The sequence below is a fragment of the Syngnathus typhle genome, linkage group LG1, assembly GCF_033458585.1.
Source record: "Syngnathus typhle isolate RoL2023-S1 ecotype Sweden linkage group LG1, RoL_Styp_1.0, whole genome shotgun sequence".
In the NCBI taxonomy this organism is placed as follows: Eukaryota; Metazoa; Chordata; class Actinopteri; order Syngnathiformes; family Syngnathidae; genus Syngnathus; species Syngnathus typhle.
The window spans coordinates 12,872,141-12,890,372 of record NC_083738.1 but is presented as its reverse complement, the minus strand read 5'-3'; the positions used below and the strand labels follow the sequence as shown (position 1 = coordinate 12,890,372).

The 18,232-nt window shown below is 42.2% G+C and overlaps 1 protein-coding gene across 1 annotated transcript in view; it reads right to left on the bottom strand.

Annotated features, from left to right (window-relative positions):
* LOC133151533 (protein diaphanous homolog 1) overlaps positions 1 to 17,242 on the bottom strand; it is a 28,711-nt gene extending 11,469 nt beyond the window's left edge. The window contains exons 1-6 of the mRNA XM_061274657.1: positions 17,220 to 17,242; positions 1,815 to 1,913; positions 1,622 to 1,716; positions 1,200 to 1,301; positions 703 to 942; positions 69 to 198 (exon numbers count right to left, since the gene is read on the bottom strand). Of these exons, the coding sequence (XP_061130641.1) occupies positions 69 to 198; positions 703 to 942; positions 1,200 to 1,301; positions 1,622 to 1,630 (481 nt within the window). The 5' untranslated portion in view covers positions 1,631 to 1,716; positions 1,815 to 1,913; positions 17,220 to 17,242. The remainder of the gene's footprint in view (positions 1 to 68; positions 199 to 702; positions 943 to 1,199; positions 1,302 to 1,621; positions 1,717 to 1,814; positions 1,914 to 17,219) is intronic.
* Between the last annotated feature and the right edge of the window lie 990 nt (positions 17,243 to 18,232).

The following is an 18,232-nucleotide window of genomic DNA, read 5'->3' as shown; positions in this document are numbered from 1 at the left end:
TTTTGTTGTGTTTGTTTCAAGTGATGGGAAAAGGAGAACAACACAGATCACTTTGATGTCCAGTGTACCTCTGCTGGCCTTCTCAACATGAATGAGCTCGTCAGGAAAGCTCATGACTTGCGGGTACTGCTCCATGCACACATCAGCAAGAAAGTGGAGCAGTGTCTGCTTCAGGTCAGCCGTTTTTGTGTCACGTAGCTAATTGGATGAAAACATAGTTAAGAGTCCATTCATAAACCTGATAATGATAAATTGATGCTAACCAGTCACTGGTGCTACCACAGTTGTAAAATAGAAAATACATTTTAAATGAACTTGTATGCAGTGTATAATGAATGAGCCAATTCCATTTGTGAAACCGCAGTAGGCATGCTTTCACCTCGAAAGAATTCTTAAACTGAATTAGGCTGCATTTTCTTCCCTCTAACTTGGATCCCTCTCATCTATAAAGCCTTCAAGACTAATATGAACTGTGAATGTAAAGCACTTTAAGAGACATAACACTCAGTTAAAGATGCCCACTAAGAGTTGAGTAAAAAATAAATGAATGAATTAAAAAAAAAAAAAAAAAAAGCAGCATTTTATATTATTGCATCTTTTCAGTAGTAGGTTTCTAAAAAGACATTTGAGAAGCGGACACATTGAAAAGCAATCTAGTGTTGAACTGAACTTTTGTACATTATAGTCACTTGTTTTTTTTACCTTGCATAGGTATGATATGGAAAAGCCAAAGGCCTTGCCATTGCGGGAGCCTGCGTTCATATAATTGCCAAGAAAAAGGATGATCTGCAGCAGCTCGGCGAAGGAGGCACTTTTCCTGAGCTCCTCACAGGCTGCCGTCACAGACACCACATCCGGTTTAACGTTGTTCAACTGCTCCTCAAACTGTAGCTTGAACAGGATGGCCTGAAGCCGTGGTCCCAACCGCTTCACACTAGACATCTGGGAAAAGATATGGGTGATGGATGTGCATGACTTGGGGCGGGGGGGCCATTAGACACATCTTTCACAGTTAAACAAAACAATATCTGTTTTTTAAGATGAAACATTACTGTGACGAATATATCAACAAGGGTATTATTTGATTATCAGCATACCATAATATTCTATGTCTAATATGGCATCACATGCATATGCCTTGTCGTTTACAAGTACCCAACAAAAAGCACTATTCTGTTTATTACTGCAGGCCTCCTTACCACCACTCCAAACTGTTCAGCCTCAGCCAGGTCGTCATATTCATCTTTCATCTCTCCTAGGACACTTAGCTGCTCTGGTGCGGGCATCTGTTTGATCAGGTTCTACACAGCAAGACAAACAACCCCACACAACTGAAACCTTTTGTTGTTTCAATATTTTGGCAAACGTCCAGTCTAATGGAGAGCGGCACAATACCAATAATAAGTATTGTTGAATTGATTATACCTTGTTAAAAGTACTGTTAATTTGGAAATAGCAGAAGTGTTAATACAACTCCTCTTGAATTAGTTTTTATTTAAATGTGCAAGTGTCCTGTCACTGCATATTGCATGCTAGAAAAGGAACAACGGCTACAAGTGCGTCAATTGTTTTTTTTGTTTTTTTCAAAAGGTTGCTTTGGTTATAAGAATGGAAAATGTACCTGAACCATGGACTCTGTGAGGACTTTCTCATTAACTTCCAGGATGCAGATTTTGATTTCCTCATATGGAAGACGGAATGATCCAAGAAAAATGGCTACAGGTACACGCGCAGAAAAGTTACGTTTGTACGTACAGGAATATAATGTCTTTGAATATGTTCAAGGATGAAACTGTATGGACACTTGGACTTACACAGGTTTTGTGAGGACTTTGAATCAATAACCTTCAGCTCCTTGACTTTCTTCTTCTGCACCTGGTTCTTTTCATCTGCACCCTCTAGTTCCTTTTTGGCTGGATGAGGACAAAGACAAGTAATTAATTTAAAGGACTTTGTTTGAAACACAATTCATTTCAAATCTTGAGCTAGGTGATGTTAATCTCTGCTGTGACTAGTTCAGCTCTATGGTGTTTGGTGTGGTTGAAAGTCTTGCGTTCTTCCACACCAAAACTCAAAGAAACCTTATGGACCTTTGTTTGATTTGGACACTGTCATGCCAGAACAGCAAATAATTTCCCACAAACCTCTCCCATAAAGAGGGAAGAACTGTGAAAAACGTTTTGGTTGTAAAAAGATTAGTGTGAGATGAAATTAATGGGCTCGGCATCTCCGCATTTTAGTACATAATAGTAGTTAAAGGTGAAGAAGATCCTGACAATAGTTAAATATTGTGGTCATGTTTGACAGCTTCAACAATGTCTACAACAAAACCCTGAAGGCCAACGTTCTAACATTTCAGTTTGTGCCCTGAAGCTCAAACGACTCCGTTTATGCAGGAGGACAACGATCTGAAACACAAAAGCAAGTCTACCTCCAGTTGAAATAACAATCATGTTTTTGAAGGACCAACTCAAAGTCCAGATTTAAACCAGATTCAGATAGTATGAAACTAAAAAGGCAGTTCATACTCAAAACCCTTACGATATGATTTAATTAAAAAAAATTCTGAACACTAATAACCAGTTTTCCATGCCGTATTATCAGTTATTGTTGACACGGTGACAAAAACATTTATTAGGTTCAGGGGTAAATTACTCTTTCAAACAGGGCCTCATAGATTTGACCTCCCCCACCTTAATAAATAAAACCATCATTTACAAACGTTTCTTATTTACTTGGTCGTCTTTAAGAGCTGCTAAAATTAGTTAGACGACTTGAAACATTTAAGTGTGATAAATACGATGCAAATAAATATTAGAAATAGGGATTGGGGCAAATATCTTTTCACAGCACTGTCCACAACTATCACAAATGTACTGCTCAACTCGATTTGGAGACTTACTTTGAGTCATCTCACCGAGCCATTCAATACTCGTTTTCTACAAACACCACCCAAATTTTTCATTTCCATCAGCACTTCACTGCACAAAAAAACCCTGACATTTATGTGTTAGACCATGGTGTGAGATGATGTCGGCTAAAAACTCCCCGCGGCCTGCTAAATGTGCTCGGACATTTGTTAGCTATGAGGCATGTTAACTTTTGCAATAGGCTTGCAGATACAGTACGTTTTATGACACGCTCACACTTGACAAACACGTCCGCGTTAACGCGTTTGGACAAGGTCACATTTGTGACTAAGGATATGTCATTTTGCGTGGGGCGGACACAAATTAAGCCTGAAAGATGAACAAGCACATCGGACTTTCCTACATCGCATGCAAAAACTTTTGTTAGGCGAAGTCAATGGATTTTACAAACCAAACTGCTTGACCCTATCAAATCTCAGAAATGCAAACTTAAAACCTAAGGTTTTTTTTCTGAGTGTCCAATCACATATATACAACATAAAACAATGTCCAATTATAACTCAAGTTGTATGCGTTGAGTGAAAACTATCTATACATGTTCCTCCCTTGAAAAGACCTTTATCCCATATTTGTTTCCTGGCAGTCAAACTTTTTAAAACCAGACAGCAACAATCTCCATGGACAACAAATACAGACATACCGTCACATCCATGCAAGCAAGCCCATTATGAGTTTAGTCAAATGCTGCTTTGTTTCCAGAGAGGCCACATAGTTCACCAGTCCGGGCCTCCTAATGAGCTTCTAAACTCGTCTTTTGGCCACAGAGTTGGACACAGACTTCTTAGTGAGGGTCCACTGACATTTTCCCGTCATCAAACTTTGACAATCATGTATGTGTCGCCATATAACAATAAATTGATGTCCAATTCCATATTGTACAATATAATTTAGTATACTCAACAACATAATGTCACTAATGCAGTGATACAGAAACCTACTGAGAGCTGGATGACAAAACAGGAAGACAGACAAACACAAACACAAAGCCAAAGATATATATAAAGTATCCGCACAGATGGGAGGAAGGAACTTATTTTGTTTGTTGTGCTCGTACAGTGGCCATCACACAAAGACCAACAGTACAGGACACAGAGGGGGGGAAAAAAACGGAATAATAAACACGATTTAAATAGTATACGATAAATAAGATTTTAAATATATAGTTTCAGGTTTAATATTTTTCATTATTAAGGGCACTTTGCACATAAATCGACTTTGAAGACGCACACACATGCTGCACCCCATATGAGGATCTAATCTGGGTGACCTATAATCTCAAACAATCCCGTTAATCTGAGAGGGGACCTTTTCATCATGTCACTAGGTCAATGTGTTAAAGATGATGAGGGACCATGTGCCTGTATGCGCGTTTATGTGTGTGCGTTACATCAACTACAGTGCCACTGCTTGCTAGCCAATCAAATGAGAGGGAGACGTGCTGACATCACGACTGATTCATGAAATGGGGGTTTGGAGTAATAGAATTTGTAAAATGGCTGCTCTGTGGTTTCCACATGCCCAGCCATCTTCCATTTGTAAGCCGATGGCACCTCTAGTGGCGGCTATGGAGCACTGCACCATGATGCTCTTAGTCACTGTGGGGGAGGAGAGGAACAGGCTGAGGAGAAACAGACTTACTCCAGCACAGAATAGACTAAAATGTACAGTTAAAAGGGGGGAAAATACATTTATATTGTAAATGAACTTGATCAGAAAGACACTTTTTCCAGGAAACGCTCCCCTCTCGTCTCCTTGAGTTGGCCTAACAGCTGCTTGGCATTGAGTGATGGGGAGGACGTTTGGGGGTGGGGTGGACAGTGAATGTGTGGATGGTCATGCATGTGTGCGCCATAAAAATACACTACATTCCTCATTTCTGTTTCCTACTTCTTCCTTAGAACTAAAAAAGCAGACATGGATGTGGAAAGGAGGGATGTACAACATCACGAGGTCTCTGTCAATATGTCTGTGTGTGTATGTGTGTGTGTGTGAGCATGCACGCGCACATACACAAAGAGGAGTCTGTTAGTCAGCAGAGCAGTATGTGCCCCTAACCCCCCTTTCTATTCTCTTCCTCTATCCTTAAAAGGAGAAAAAGGTAGCCAGGCTTTGTCTGAACAAAGGGGGGAAAAAAGTGGGCATATTGATACTAAGACAAAGTTGGATGAACAGTATAAGAATGTGCATGGCCTCTTCCCTTTTTTCGCTCATTCTACCAGGTCTGTTCATCATTTCATCACTGCTGCCAGTAGTTTATTTTTAACCAGCTAAAAGCTTTCAGATGACGTGCGTTACTGAATGCCGCATAGCAAAGTTTTCCATGAGCCCCCGGGAGGCACAATGGGTGGAAAAAAAACCCACCACTTTAAGACTTATATAACTTTTTTTCCCCCCCTCCATTCGTGAAAGCGTTCCAGGCCTGGAGATTGTCGTAACTGGGACGAAGGAAAAGGTTTTAAGTTTCAATGTGTGTGTGTGTGTGTGTGTGTGTGAGTGTGTGTGTGCATGTGCAACGAGAGCTTCTTTGGAAAAATCTGCTCAGCAAAATAAAAAGACAAACAAATGTTTTGCCAACTATTTTTTTTAAGAGAACAAAAAGGGGAAACTTGTGCTTTTGAGTGTGCTAAGTCAACTTTGCGCCTAGAAAAAAAAAGGCACTAAATTCTTTGTGTAAAATAAACAAAAGGCCAGAAGTATGGCTGACAGGGGAACAGCTGTAGTCTTGGGTCCTTTAAACTTTAAATATCCAACATGCTGTCACTCTCTATAGATGTGTGTGCATGTTACAATCTAAGTGTGTTTGACAGAAGAAGAATAAGGGGGTTTCCACGGTAACTGTGAGCCTGAAAGAGACCCTTCATCCTGTTTTTCTCCCTGAAAGGAAACGGGAAGAAAAGACTGGACTGTGTGTGTGTGCGTGCGTGCGCGTGATTGTGTGAAAAGGACCAGATGGCAGGGTGGGGCAGAGGGGAGGGGGTGTGGGGGCAGGATGTGGGAGGGCCACGATGCAGGGGGACGGCTTATGGGAGGGGCTAAGACGGTGCTCCCTTGCGCTCCCCTGGCGCATGAAAAGCGCAACTGCAGTTCAGAATTTTCAAATACAACAACTTGGGAGTTATCACAAAAATTGACGCGATAAATTGGCATAAATTCATTTCTAGTTAAGGTCAAAGGATCACTGTACTTGACTTTGGTTTAATATGAATGCTTTTACCTACTGATGATCAGACATGGCTTGTTGGACCTCGCCAAAGGTCATAAAACATAGTATCAACGCTTCAGATTATTATTATTTTTTCTACAATGTTTGTATCGATTCACGTTTGAAATAAATATACGATGCATAATTACCTCAGTTCTTACAAAATATGTATTAATTATGTAGTGCTGCACTGGTGGTTGATGGTTATACAGTTGAAATGTTAACATTTCCAGATTTCATACTGTAAAATAGTTTTCATTCCCAATTAATACTACAACACAATGCAATATAATACAATACTTCCTTAACAAAAACCATGTGTATTTTAAAATTTATCAGAATTGCGTTTGTTTTTATCTAGAAAAAACCCCACACCTATAAATGCAATTCAATTGACTGGATAAAATTAGGTTGCAAAATTATGTTTTTAATTAGTGATTGGCATTTTCACCTCTGGGGTGTGCTGCAAAATGACTGTTTTTGTAGACGTGTCTCATCAAAGCACTAAATGTGCATTTCTTTGATTAAAAAAAGCCAATACGGGAGACAAAAAGTGAGGCGCAGAGAGTGAGTTGCAGTTTTTTGGTGGAGCCACAGTGCCCTCAATTGGACACAGTATTGTACTGCAAATAGATGCTGCATGTCTGCCAACCCTCTCCCTCACGACACAACGTTTATCACCCACACTCTCGATCTTTTCCATCATCCAAGACGTATGCGAGTGAGAAGAGAAGGGTAAAAGGCGCCGGTGAAGTAAAAAATAAGGGAGGCAGACAAGAAAGGGCATCCACGTAAGCGTTTGGGATGGAGAATTAGAGGACACAGAATTGGATAGTGTGAGTGTGTTCTCTCAGGGCCGTTGTGACCTCACTCTGCTCTTCTGGCCATGAAGGTCCTCAGCTATGACGCACACGATATTATAGAATTACTGATGACACACAACGTTAACACACACACACACGCGTGCACTCGTACACACTCGTGTACACGAATACACACACACGCGCGCACACACAAAGTGATATGCGGGCTGAATCGCTGATAAGGTCAACTACATTTGACGTACCAATACAACACCACCTTGAACTCGAAATCCACACTTGCTGAAACCACACAAAAAGCCCATAAATCCCCATTCCAAATAACACACACGCACAGAGTGAGGTGAGCTGCAAGGGTGTCCTTATTAAATCAGTCCTATATCAGCCAGTCTCATTGGGAAAGCAGAAAAAGATTTACTACAGCAATTACACCAGCTAATTACAAGGCGGGAAGATAGAGAGAGCAGAGGAGAAGGATGGAGAACTAGAGTGCAAGGAGGGGAAGGAAATCAAATCAAAGAGCAGGAGGAAAATAAAGTAGGGAGGGGGCAGCAGATACAGAAAACTTCGTTTAAAGGACAAAGATGATGAGGAAGTGACCTTGAGTGATTTACAAGCGGCCAGGCCACAAGCAGAGTAAACAAAAACACAAAGCCGGCGCACAAAGTTTAACCTTGTCTGACTTCAAATGTGAGTGGATGACTAACAAAATGACTCACTGAGAGAGCGAGGGTGGGTGGGGGGGGGGGGGGGGAGTGGAGTCGGGGACACAGTAGAGATGTTGTGGCACCCTGGTCGGCAGTGTGCCACTTTGGTTTTCTATTATTGAAGAGTCAACGTCCTTGATGCAGAGGCTTTCATGGCAGAGCGCTCCCTCTAGCGGGAGGAGAGTGAATAGCAACTGAAGCTTGGTTTATTTTGATAACTGATATTTGACTTTGCACTGGAGTGTAGTGACATGAATATGTTTGTATAAGAATGTGGTTGCCAAATAAGATTCCCATTTACATTTCTGACTATACTGAGAGGCAATGAGAACTCAGAAGCTTTCCATTCTCCACCTACACACCAGTTTAAATGTGTGCAGTGAAAGAACCGATAACCTTCAAACTGAGGGCAAAAAATGAAATTAAACCGTGAGATGACCTGGAAGACATCCACCCCGTGAGAATCATTTTGCCCTGAACAAAAAGCATTAGGTGTTCCGAGCCTGTCAGCTGTCAAATTTAAAATATCACCACAAGGGAAAGAGAGCAGTGAATGAGAGAGCCACAAAAATTAGCCCACTTTTCCAATGCCAGGAGTATGGATTTATGTAAAGCAAACGAGATGAAAGGCGGACAGAGAAAAGTGGACAGTGTCATGCTATAGAGCTATGGAGGACAGTTAAAAGCCCGTTGTCGAACGGGGCGGCGGACATGCTCATCCTCTGCTAATCCCTGACTTTCTGTGCTCTCGTCCCCAGCCATCCATCCCGTTAGCCGTCTTTATCTCTGCTTCAATGATGAGGACAAAGAAAAGCACTCACTCGTTTGCTACCTCCTTCTCTCATTCCCTCCTTCTTAGTCTCGCCAGGCAAAGGCTTCCAGGCCTGATTAGTAATTGTGACTTGACCGCATGGTGGAAGGATTGGCACTCACACGCAAATACACGAGAGCGAGTACAGACACACCAATGCTTGCAAGTTGGTGTGCGTGTGTGCATGTGGCAAAGATGACAACAAGGGCCAGTTTTGCTTGGTCTAATTAATCCTTGAGCGAGCCCCCTAGCCACTGAAGGGACTGGAGAGGTGGAGGGAATTTTGCCCTTCCTAATGTCAGCCATTGCTTGCAGGGATAAACACACAGACACTTGGAGAAACTGTACGTGTCCACAGGCGTACAGATCAGGCTGATTTCTGGTGCTCGCCGTGATGCTTTTCTTCCAGGCAACATTGCTAATATGATCAAGCCTAGTAAAATGAAAGAGAAGCACTGGGAAGAAGGAAAGTTAAAGGAAAAAAAAAGTGTTAGAGGAAGGAGAAAGATGATGTATTATAAAATGGAACATTTGTGAGGGATAGATATTATTGTGAGGAAGATTGAGGAGCAAAAAGGTTCAGAGGCGAGGTAAAAGATGAGGTCAATAAAGCAGGAGTAATGAGTGGAAAGGAGATAGCTTGTCATGAATGTGATTTACACACTGAGTAGAGACACACTCAATTCTGTATAATAGTTCTTCCCATGAACTACCTTACAGTCTTTTATTTACAGCTTCCAATAAAAAAAAGTGTTCCGAATCTGGAATCGCTATTGCACAGAGAACAATGTAGCCTTATTTGCATCGGTGAACCTCTGTCATTGCAAATGCCACCGGGAAAGCTCTGCAGGTGTTTGAACTACATCAATAATGCTGGATCATAGCCAAACTAAGTAGCTCGAGGGGCTGATAACCCTGATCTGACAACCTGCACCTCAATGTGGGACCCTGGGGAAAAGTGTTTCTCATCAAACAGGTGTGCCGCAGGGTTTCCAGGTTATGAAATCCGTTTCACCCCATACCCAAGAGTGGCTGGGGCGGGGGAAGCACCAAACCCCAAAATAAATTAAACAAGAGGATCGGATATTTAAAGAGGGAGACAAAAATGCAAATCCTCTCCGAGAACATCTGTCTGTTGGCCTCTCTCAGGAGTCGGCTGTGCTCGAGCTCGACAAAAAGATACACACGCCTGCACACAAAAACACAAACAAAGGCACACAATACAAGTACACACCTAATCCCACCATGCGCTTAGCGAGCCATTGGGGAACGTGTTGCCAATCAGACAGCTATGTGCGGGTGGGCAAATGAAAACAATCAAGGAACACACAATATGGCTCACAGGCTGGCGCAGGGAAGTGTGTGTGCTGGCGCATGCCTGAGTTCACATTCATACACACAATGCCAACTAGACTTAGCAGAGTCAGAGAAAATACGGTCCTACAGGGACTCTGTGACTGGGAGACTTTTTTACGTGATTGATGTCAGGAGTAGCACAGACACGGAAAAATGATTGCTTCATGTCCTCTCCATCAAATGCGTCAAGATTTTAATGACACGTGCTCAGAATTATTGTAGTACGGTTACCGCTGTGACTAAGTAGGCCTACTATCCTGTACCTTTCTCACTCGGAGTAGATTACCTGATACATCAGGACGGCGTTCATCCTGGATATTGATGCTAATGCTAAAACAACAACAACAACAAAACATGACTAATATTCCTCTAACTTCACAGGTACAGTTTAGAAAAGACCCTTTCCTGTTCTTATTTTACTTGGTCTTGGCTTCCATAATGAGCTGGCTAATCATGGCTGTATGCTCAATCGCCAAACATTCCTCCTGGACACTTGATCAATGAACTCGTTGGTCAGCAAATATGGTTGTACCCAAACAACAGCATAACAAAAAAAAAAAAAAAATGCGATGGGTTGCGACCAAAAATAGATGGACAGAATTAAATGATACACTTAGACACTTAAATAACAATTAGTATTCTACCAGATTATGTAATATTAGAATTGTTAGAAAGGTTCCAGGACTGGGTTTACAAAATTTATTTCAAACCCGAACAAAGTTCCCCTTCAATGTGGGCCTGATAATCAACCAGTTTATCCTGAGGTGTTTGCTTCGTTTAGTGCACAGGTAGACACAAGACACAAGGCATCATGGCTGCTTCATCAAAACAGCTCACAATGCCCTGAGCATCCCACAAATTCTCCTCTTTCTCAAGTTCAAGGGCTGAACATGGTGACCTGTGTCACAGACGTGAATGACATCAAGATGGCTGTGACGACGGAGCTGTGGAGGATCCTGGGAAAATCCTTCAAGGAGTGCATGGCTGAAGAGGCTAGAACAAACACACTGACACCAGTCGAAGAACCTTTGAACATACTTCTTATTGCACCCTATGTTTCAATGTTGATATCTTAACACAATCCCAAACCAAATGGTGACAAGAATTACTCTTAAGAAGCCATGCTGTTGGAAAACACTCCCGCCAAATTCTCCCCGTTACACTAAATGAATAATTTCTTTATTCCACCTGTTGTGTATGCTTAACACTTGTGGGCAAGCATGTGGTGGTATGTCAAGATGGCTATCGCTCTGCTGACTGTCTTGTCTCTTCTCATGGCTCACTGAGTGCGTCAGCTTGCATTGGCCCACGTTCAGGAGCTAGTGAGAGATGGCAGCGCCATTAAAATTTAACTCACTATTTCTCCACTCACTGACAAGGGAGGCAGGAAGCGAGAGAGTGCGAGCAAGTGGCAGGAACAGAGCAAGCATCCAGACAAGGATATACTAGCATGTATGCCATCACACTCACACACGCACACACGCACACACACGCACACAAACCAAATCGCTCCCTCTGAGTCTGTCAGATGTGATAGTGAGGGATGGGGCGCGACGGAGCGAAAGATCCTACACAGATGGAAAGTAAAGAAACAAGATGGAACAGATTACCACTCGGTAAGCCGCACACACCTGATGCATGGGCGGCTATGGAAATGAGTGACATCAATTCAGCAGTGGAAATGGAAAATGTGAGTGGGCCTCATAGCACATAAGTCTATTCTAACACCCCCCCACTGCCGCACTTTCTATAACTAGTACCCATCAGACTCAGCTTCTCACTTCTCCACAAGCAATCATTCTTTTGCTGTCCTTTCTAAATCCAACCTCCTTCCTGGTGAATACTTTTTGACACGTCACTTTTTCATTTCTTGGTGCCTTCGTGTGCTGTCTGCCTGCATGTCTCTCCTGCCGTTGCCGTCATTTCCTTGCCCATAAAGTGTGGGAAAGCGTGTGGCACTCGGAGCCCTATGGGTTCTTAATTACCGATCAAGATGGAAAATGGCCATTTAACAAGGACTGCACATTTGCATTGCTTTGCATTTGTAAGGGCCCTTGCTTTTGAAACGCTCCTGCGTTCGTCCTCATCATCTCGTGCCTTATCCGATCCTTGCTACTTCAAATATTAATCTAAAGCCAATTACAACATCAAGTCAGTTTTCACTTTTATCTGGACCAAAGATACATAATCAGCATAAACAGACGCTTTTTTCGGTCCTCAAAGGCCTAAAGCTTGAATCAGACTCCTGCACACATACACACGGACACAAACGCACGCACACACCTAATCAGAGTCTGGTTGAAATCAGTGGGCCTTAATCAGCAAGTGTTTGTGCAACTGCAATCAGACACGACTTAAAATTACACACGCGCACGCACGCACGCACGCACGCAAACACACACAGGAAGAAGGCAGCTATTTCTAGCGTACATTCCCCACGAAGGTGACTTTGGGCTGGCTGGAGTGGTAATTGGGAACACACACACACACACGTTTTTTTCTTCCTTATCCCTGCGCTCATGTCAAATTTTCTTGCCAGTTTCCTCACCACTTTGCTTGTACCTCCCACCCGCTCTACCCCTCCTCTTCTCCTTGGAAAGGCTCTGGACATGATTACATTCCTGACATGAGTGCGTGTGTGTGTGTGTGTGTGTGGGGGGGGGGGGGGGGGGTCCAACAAATGATTGACTAGAAGAACAAAAGACTGACTCCAGCTTTTGTATTGGATATAAAAGAATTAATCCACATCCATCATATCCCCCAAAAATGAATTAAATACGAGATACGTATGCATGTCTCCAAAAGGGAAATGTTGAAAGGTGGAATAAAAGTAAAGTACATCTTCCACCCTGATCTTTTTCTGTGGAGGAGCAGGCAGAGCGTGCACTGGCCATCTCATTTCCTCTGACGAGTGACATTTGCCTCTTTTTCCCCATCTGTCTCCTCTCACACTGTTGCTGTGGTGATAAAATTAGCATTCCTTTCCTTCCGTCGCTCCCTCGACGGCTGGACAGGAGGTGAAGACCACGGGGACAGAAGAGAGGAGTGAGAGTGCATGAAAAAGCAAGACAAAAGAAGACATTATGAGGAAGAGAGGGGAAAAACACGGATAGACCGAAGACAGAGAAACAAGTGGAAAGGGTTTGACTGGCAGGTGAAGAAAGGAAGAGAAAAGAAAGATACAATAAGGGGAAAGGGAAAAAGGAAATAAGAGGATGACAGCATATGGACTTGTGGAGAAAATAAATGTGGCGCAAGTAGTGGGTATGCTGTTATCACCATGACAACACCTCTATTGTTCCCGTCACTGTCCGGTTGCATGATGACCTCTGCTAGTTGTGTAGAAGGAAAAAGCCCACACAGAAAAAAAAAAAGTGTTGCTAAAATAAACAGCAAAAGTGACAGTAAACTTCTACCTATCACTCAACCCACGAGGGCATAGAAGTAGAAATGTGTTTGATGTGGAAGATACACAATGTTTGGGACAGGCTGTAGAAAGAAAAAAAAAAACATAGGGACAGGGAAGGGAGTTGAAATGAAAAGCAAAAAGTGACCTTTGAAAATACAAACTAATACAAAAATATACTGAGAAATGAAAGAGGTGGAGATGAGACAGTGGGGGACAGACTGAATTAGATTATGCTGAGCAGAATGCGGCAAAAAGTCAAAGGCAGAAGAGTCATTATTAGAGGGAGTTCTTCACGGGGGAGAGCCAGTGAGGGGGTCAGGAGCGAAGTAGAGAGACAGCAGACTTAAGCAGACAGAAAGCAAGAGAATCTTAATCAGAAATCTGAAGAAGGGAATAATAAGGCTATCTGACAGCAAATGTCAGCTCAGGGAGAGGAAGGAAATGACGAGAACTGAGGGAGGGAGAAGTTGGTAAGTGGGGAGAATAGAAACAGAATGAGACAGGGGGCACCGCCCACCAGGAGGAAGGAACACAATATTTCTGTTCAGATGCAAGACACCGCTAGGGAAAACAAAAAAAAAAAACGAGCTCCCTCCTGGGAGGAATAGTAGCCTCAGGTCAGGTAGGTGAATCCTCAGATAAGGATGGACTGTGAACCTCTGTGCATGTGGACCAAAAGCATGAAGTGCCTGTTTTGAGAAATGTTGCCCTTGAGCCGACCTTGACTGAAGTTTCCTTCAAATTCAACTCAGCTCTTAATGCAAAACCACCACCATCTCTTTTTGTCACCAAGTTACCTTCAATGTAGGGCTGCAGCTATCGACTATTTTTAGATTTGATTATTTTACAAATTATCCCAGCGACCAATTGTGTAAGAGAACTTTCTGCCTCACGTGAACCCCAGCGAAGCTTCCAGGCAGAAATTTTGAGACAACTTTCTTTTGTGTTTGAATTATTCGAGCAATAGGATTAATCGTTGCAGCTCTATTTCATTGCGAGTGCATGATATTGCGGTACAACTCCAAACGTTTACAGAGGACTGCTGACGAGTGAAAAGCCAAAAAATAAAAGCCACATCTCATCAAGAGTTCTATGGTGACAGTGACCTATGACCTTTGTCTTAAATGTTTAAACATGCCACGGAGTTAAAAGGCCTGGCAAAAGCTACTAATTAATTAGCCATGATATGCATTAAGTTAGGGGGCAATAGCAGTGTCAACCTTAATGAGGAAATCAAACTTTAATGAATTTAGTTCTTTTTTAAGTTAGCCTAAGGTCATCTGGGTGCTCATTGACATTCACAGGCAGAAGTTACAGATGGTGCATCAAATAAAATGGAACTATTTTAATATGATACTCAAGCGTGAACGTTAATAGTAAAAATCCGTCAAAACTATAAATGAGAATTTGTTATTAAGCGGGTCTTTAAAGAGTGTTATTGTTTCTGACTGACACAAGACGATTAACTTCTGCTTGTGACAATTAACTTAAGAATGATACAGAGCTCAGACTACACAAATGTAGCCGGATTCGGACGCCACAGACAGGTCACAGACAAACGTTCACTGTCGCGGCAGATTTTTGGAGTTATGAGTCGCCCCATTACCTCGTGTAGTGTGACAATCAATGAGTGCCCATCTGAAGTCGAGGATGCTTCAGAACCACGACAAAGATACTCCGGCATGTCGGAATTTGGTTTAAAAATTCAAATGAGTCGATGTTTAAAATAAAAAAAAGTTTGAACATTAAATATCATGTGAGTTTAGCATATTCAATTGAATATAAGTTGAAAAAAATGTGCAAGTCATGTATTCTGTTTTAATTTACATTTTACACAACGTTCCTACTTCACTGGAATTGGGGTTTTGCATTGCTTGCAGTTTGGACTCAATCATTCAAACTACATTTAATTTCAATGATTGAGTTTTGTAGTGTGCCCAATATCACGAAAAGGACTGTAGTTCATCCAAAGTTGGTGAACTTCATATTTTTCATAAATGTTATTAGTGAGTCCCCACATGGGTTTGTTAATTTTTAGAAATTACTTACCAATTTTAAATTTAAAATGGCTTGCTCTCTTTGACAACGCAATACTGATCTCACAAAAAACATGCCGCTTTTTTTTTTTTTTTTGCCTTGAAAGATTTGGAAAAACAAGGATTCCACTCAACGGTTGCAGACTCTACTTTTATGTTGATTCCAGCAGTCAGCCTTTTGTTAAATGACCATACTGAGTTTGTGTAAAAACATTTTCAAAAAGGTAAATATTTATATAATTAAATATTCCATTGTTTGTACATATGTGGACAAGAATGCAGTCTATCTTTGCTTTTGTCGGCATATTAAAGTCACCTTTAGAATGATGGGAATTCTAGGAAATTCTTGAAAAGGCTGTATGTCACATTTGAATGCGAATACAACTGAGAGCCATCATGCTTCACAGTGCTTCTAAAGGTCAAATATCTCATACCTAACATTTCAATATTTCATTTACTCAGAGTTTTATGTATAATAACTACATACATACATCTTTTGCATTCGCTGTGAAATAAAACTGACATTTTAGTATATATATGCACGCTTTCTTTGTTGTCTACCGTTTGATATCAAGAACGTGTAAATATCAAGAGCATCTTGAAATCTACCTATCGAGTGCATGAGAAGATGTAATCATCATAAAGTACAAACACAGATGGGAATCTTGACAAATATCCCCAGGGATGCTCACGGCATTCATCCCTGAACTTCATCTTTGGAAAAAGGTCAGAGCAAGACAGAGGTTATATCCTTCTACTTAGAATGCTGCAACTACATTTTCTCATAAACAGGTTTTACCACCGCACCTCCACCATGTTTCTCGCTAAGGACATCTTTCCAATCACTTGTTCTCTCCCTGCACTCGTCTCCCTCTCTTTAGACACGCACAGTGAGTAATGGCGTGAGCAAAGCATAGTGGCAGAGAGCTATAAAAGTGTAATTTGCCCCATTCTACTCAGGAAACCAAATTCACTTTCTGTTTTGCGTTGTAAGCAGTTAACATTCAGAAGGCCGGCATTACGCACAATGCAAGCTCACATGCAATCAGAGGAAGAGCACTATAGATATCATTGAGGGAAAAAGCACAAGTAAACACCATCTTTTGTCTTCAGAGCTCAGGACTTAAGACTTCTTTCTTTCTCCTCAGTAAATCTCTTAATTTCTGGTTTGTCTGTTCAACCCTTTCTTCTCTCTCTGCTTCTATCTTCCCCTCTCGTTTCCTTCCACCATTACTTTGTCACTTCCCATCCCTCACATCTGCACTCATTCTTCCCCTCTCATAGTCATCAGGCCATCCTTACAGCAGTCTTTTCTTCCCATGTCCCTCTCCATTTCCACCACTGCACTCACAGGGAGCTAATAGCCTCGTCTTTTGTTCTTGGTGAACAGCGGGGAACAATGGTGGAGTGGGGCTCGTCGTTGTAGCAACTGCACGTGGCGAGACAGAGAGAGAGCGGAGAGGCAGAGAAGGTGGCGGGGAGGGGGTAAAAATGAAAGGCAAGAAGAGAGAGAGCAGACACAGAGGGTATGCTGGTTGTTAGCTGGGCAGCAAGGAAGGAGCACCGGCTAATTACACTCGTTTCTATGCACACCGCAATTAAAGCCTGATGCACACAGCCACACATCAGCCACCAGAAGCGCACTACATCAGACAAAGTGGAGGTGGCAGGGAGCCAGAAGGCGGAGGCTTGGAATGTGGGGGGAAAACAACTAGGAACAACAAAAGGCATCATGCATCAATGTTTGCATTCTATCAAGTTCTATCAACTTGTAGCTCACAAAAAGCTTTCACCAAACACCAGTTACCCTGCAAGTGGGCTAATGATGTAAAAATATTTGCTACATTCACAGTGAGTAAAACTGTTGACCAACTGCATAGTAACCGGCTGATCACACTTGATAATCTTCCATAAATGTATTATTCATCATATCAAACATATTCTTACCCAACTACTTAGTAGTCTATTTCCCTCATCAAGATTACGTTTCCATCGCCATTCATTTGTTAAGGCTACCCAAACTGATCTAAGGGTGGGCGTTTTCCGCTTTCCTTGACTGTGGAAACATTTGCCGATTCCTTTTGAAAAAAGAACCTGTTTCTGCATGTTCTGAGCGCCTGGTTCTATTCAAGAATTTGTACTGAGTAGAATCCCCGTTGCCATAGCTCAACTTCAATTTCTTATAGTTATGCCGTTGTTCTTTAAACTGTACATTAGTTGAGACAATCACCAATAGATCAAAACCTCATTCCATCCAATGGAGCAAATTCTCATCAATGATCAATTTAGCAATGAATTCATTACGATGAGCCTTGCATATTGCCGACTCTTCCATGTGCTGGTTTTGTGCTGAGGCCAAATCTTGATTGACAGTTCAACAGCTGCAAAAAAGTCACTTTTTTAGGTACACTTTCTTGCTCCAACCCTGCTCCTTTTTCGTCCTGGTGCCGGGCAGTAAAAGGAGCTGGCTGTGTTGTATATGTCTCGGTACCACAGACCACAATGATATTGATATCTAACAATGTTCTTATTCCACTATGGGGTGATTCGCCTGGTCGTTTCGTATGAACTGAACTAAAAACCGGGAAGGCAGGCTCATCCGCGACCGCCGTGAGCCGTGGCTACTTGAAGCAGAGTGAATCGGCAGCCATTCCCATCTAGGCTACGAGTCTGCACTTGGGGCAATGCAGGGAAGCAGGGCAGGGCTCCTCTCGCCTGATTGATTGTGAAGCGGCGTTTGGCGTAGCCCCGGGAGGCACCCGTGACCGCGAGGTGTGTTTGGAGAGTCAATGATCAAATTGTCGTGTCATTCACGTTGGTTCTCTATTTTATTTTTGATCAGGGGATTGAGAAGCAATTTGGGAAATGGATGAACGGATTAACGTACACCCTTTACGTAGTTCGGCACTACTAACATTTTGTGCACGGTACTTGGGCTTTCAAGCGCCACATTTCAGTCA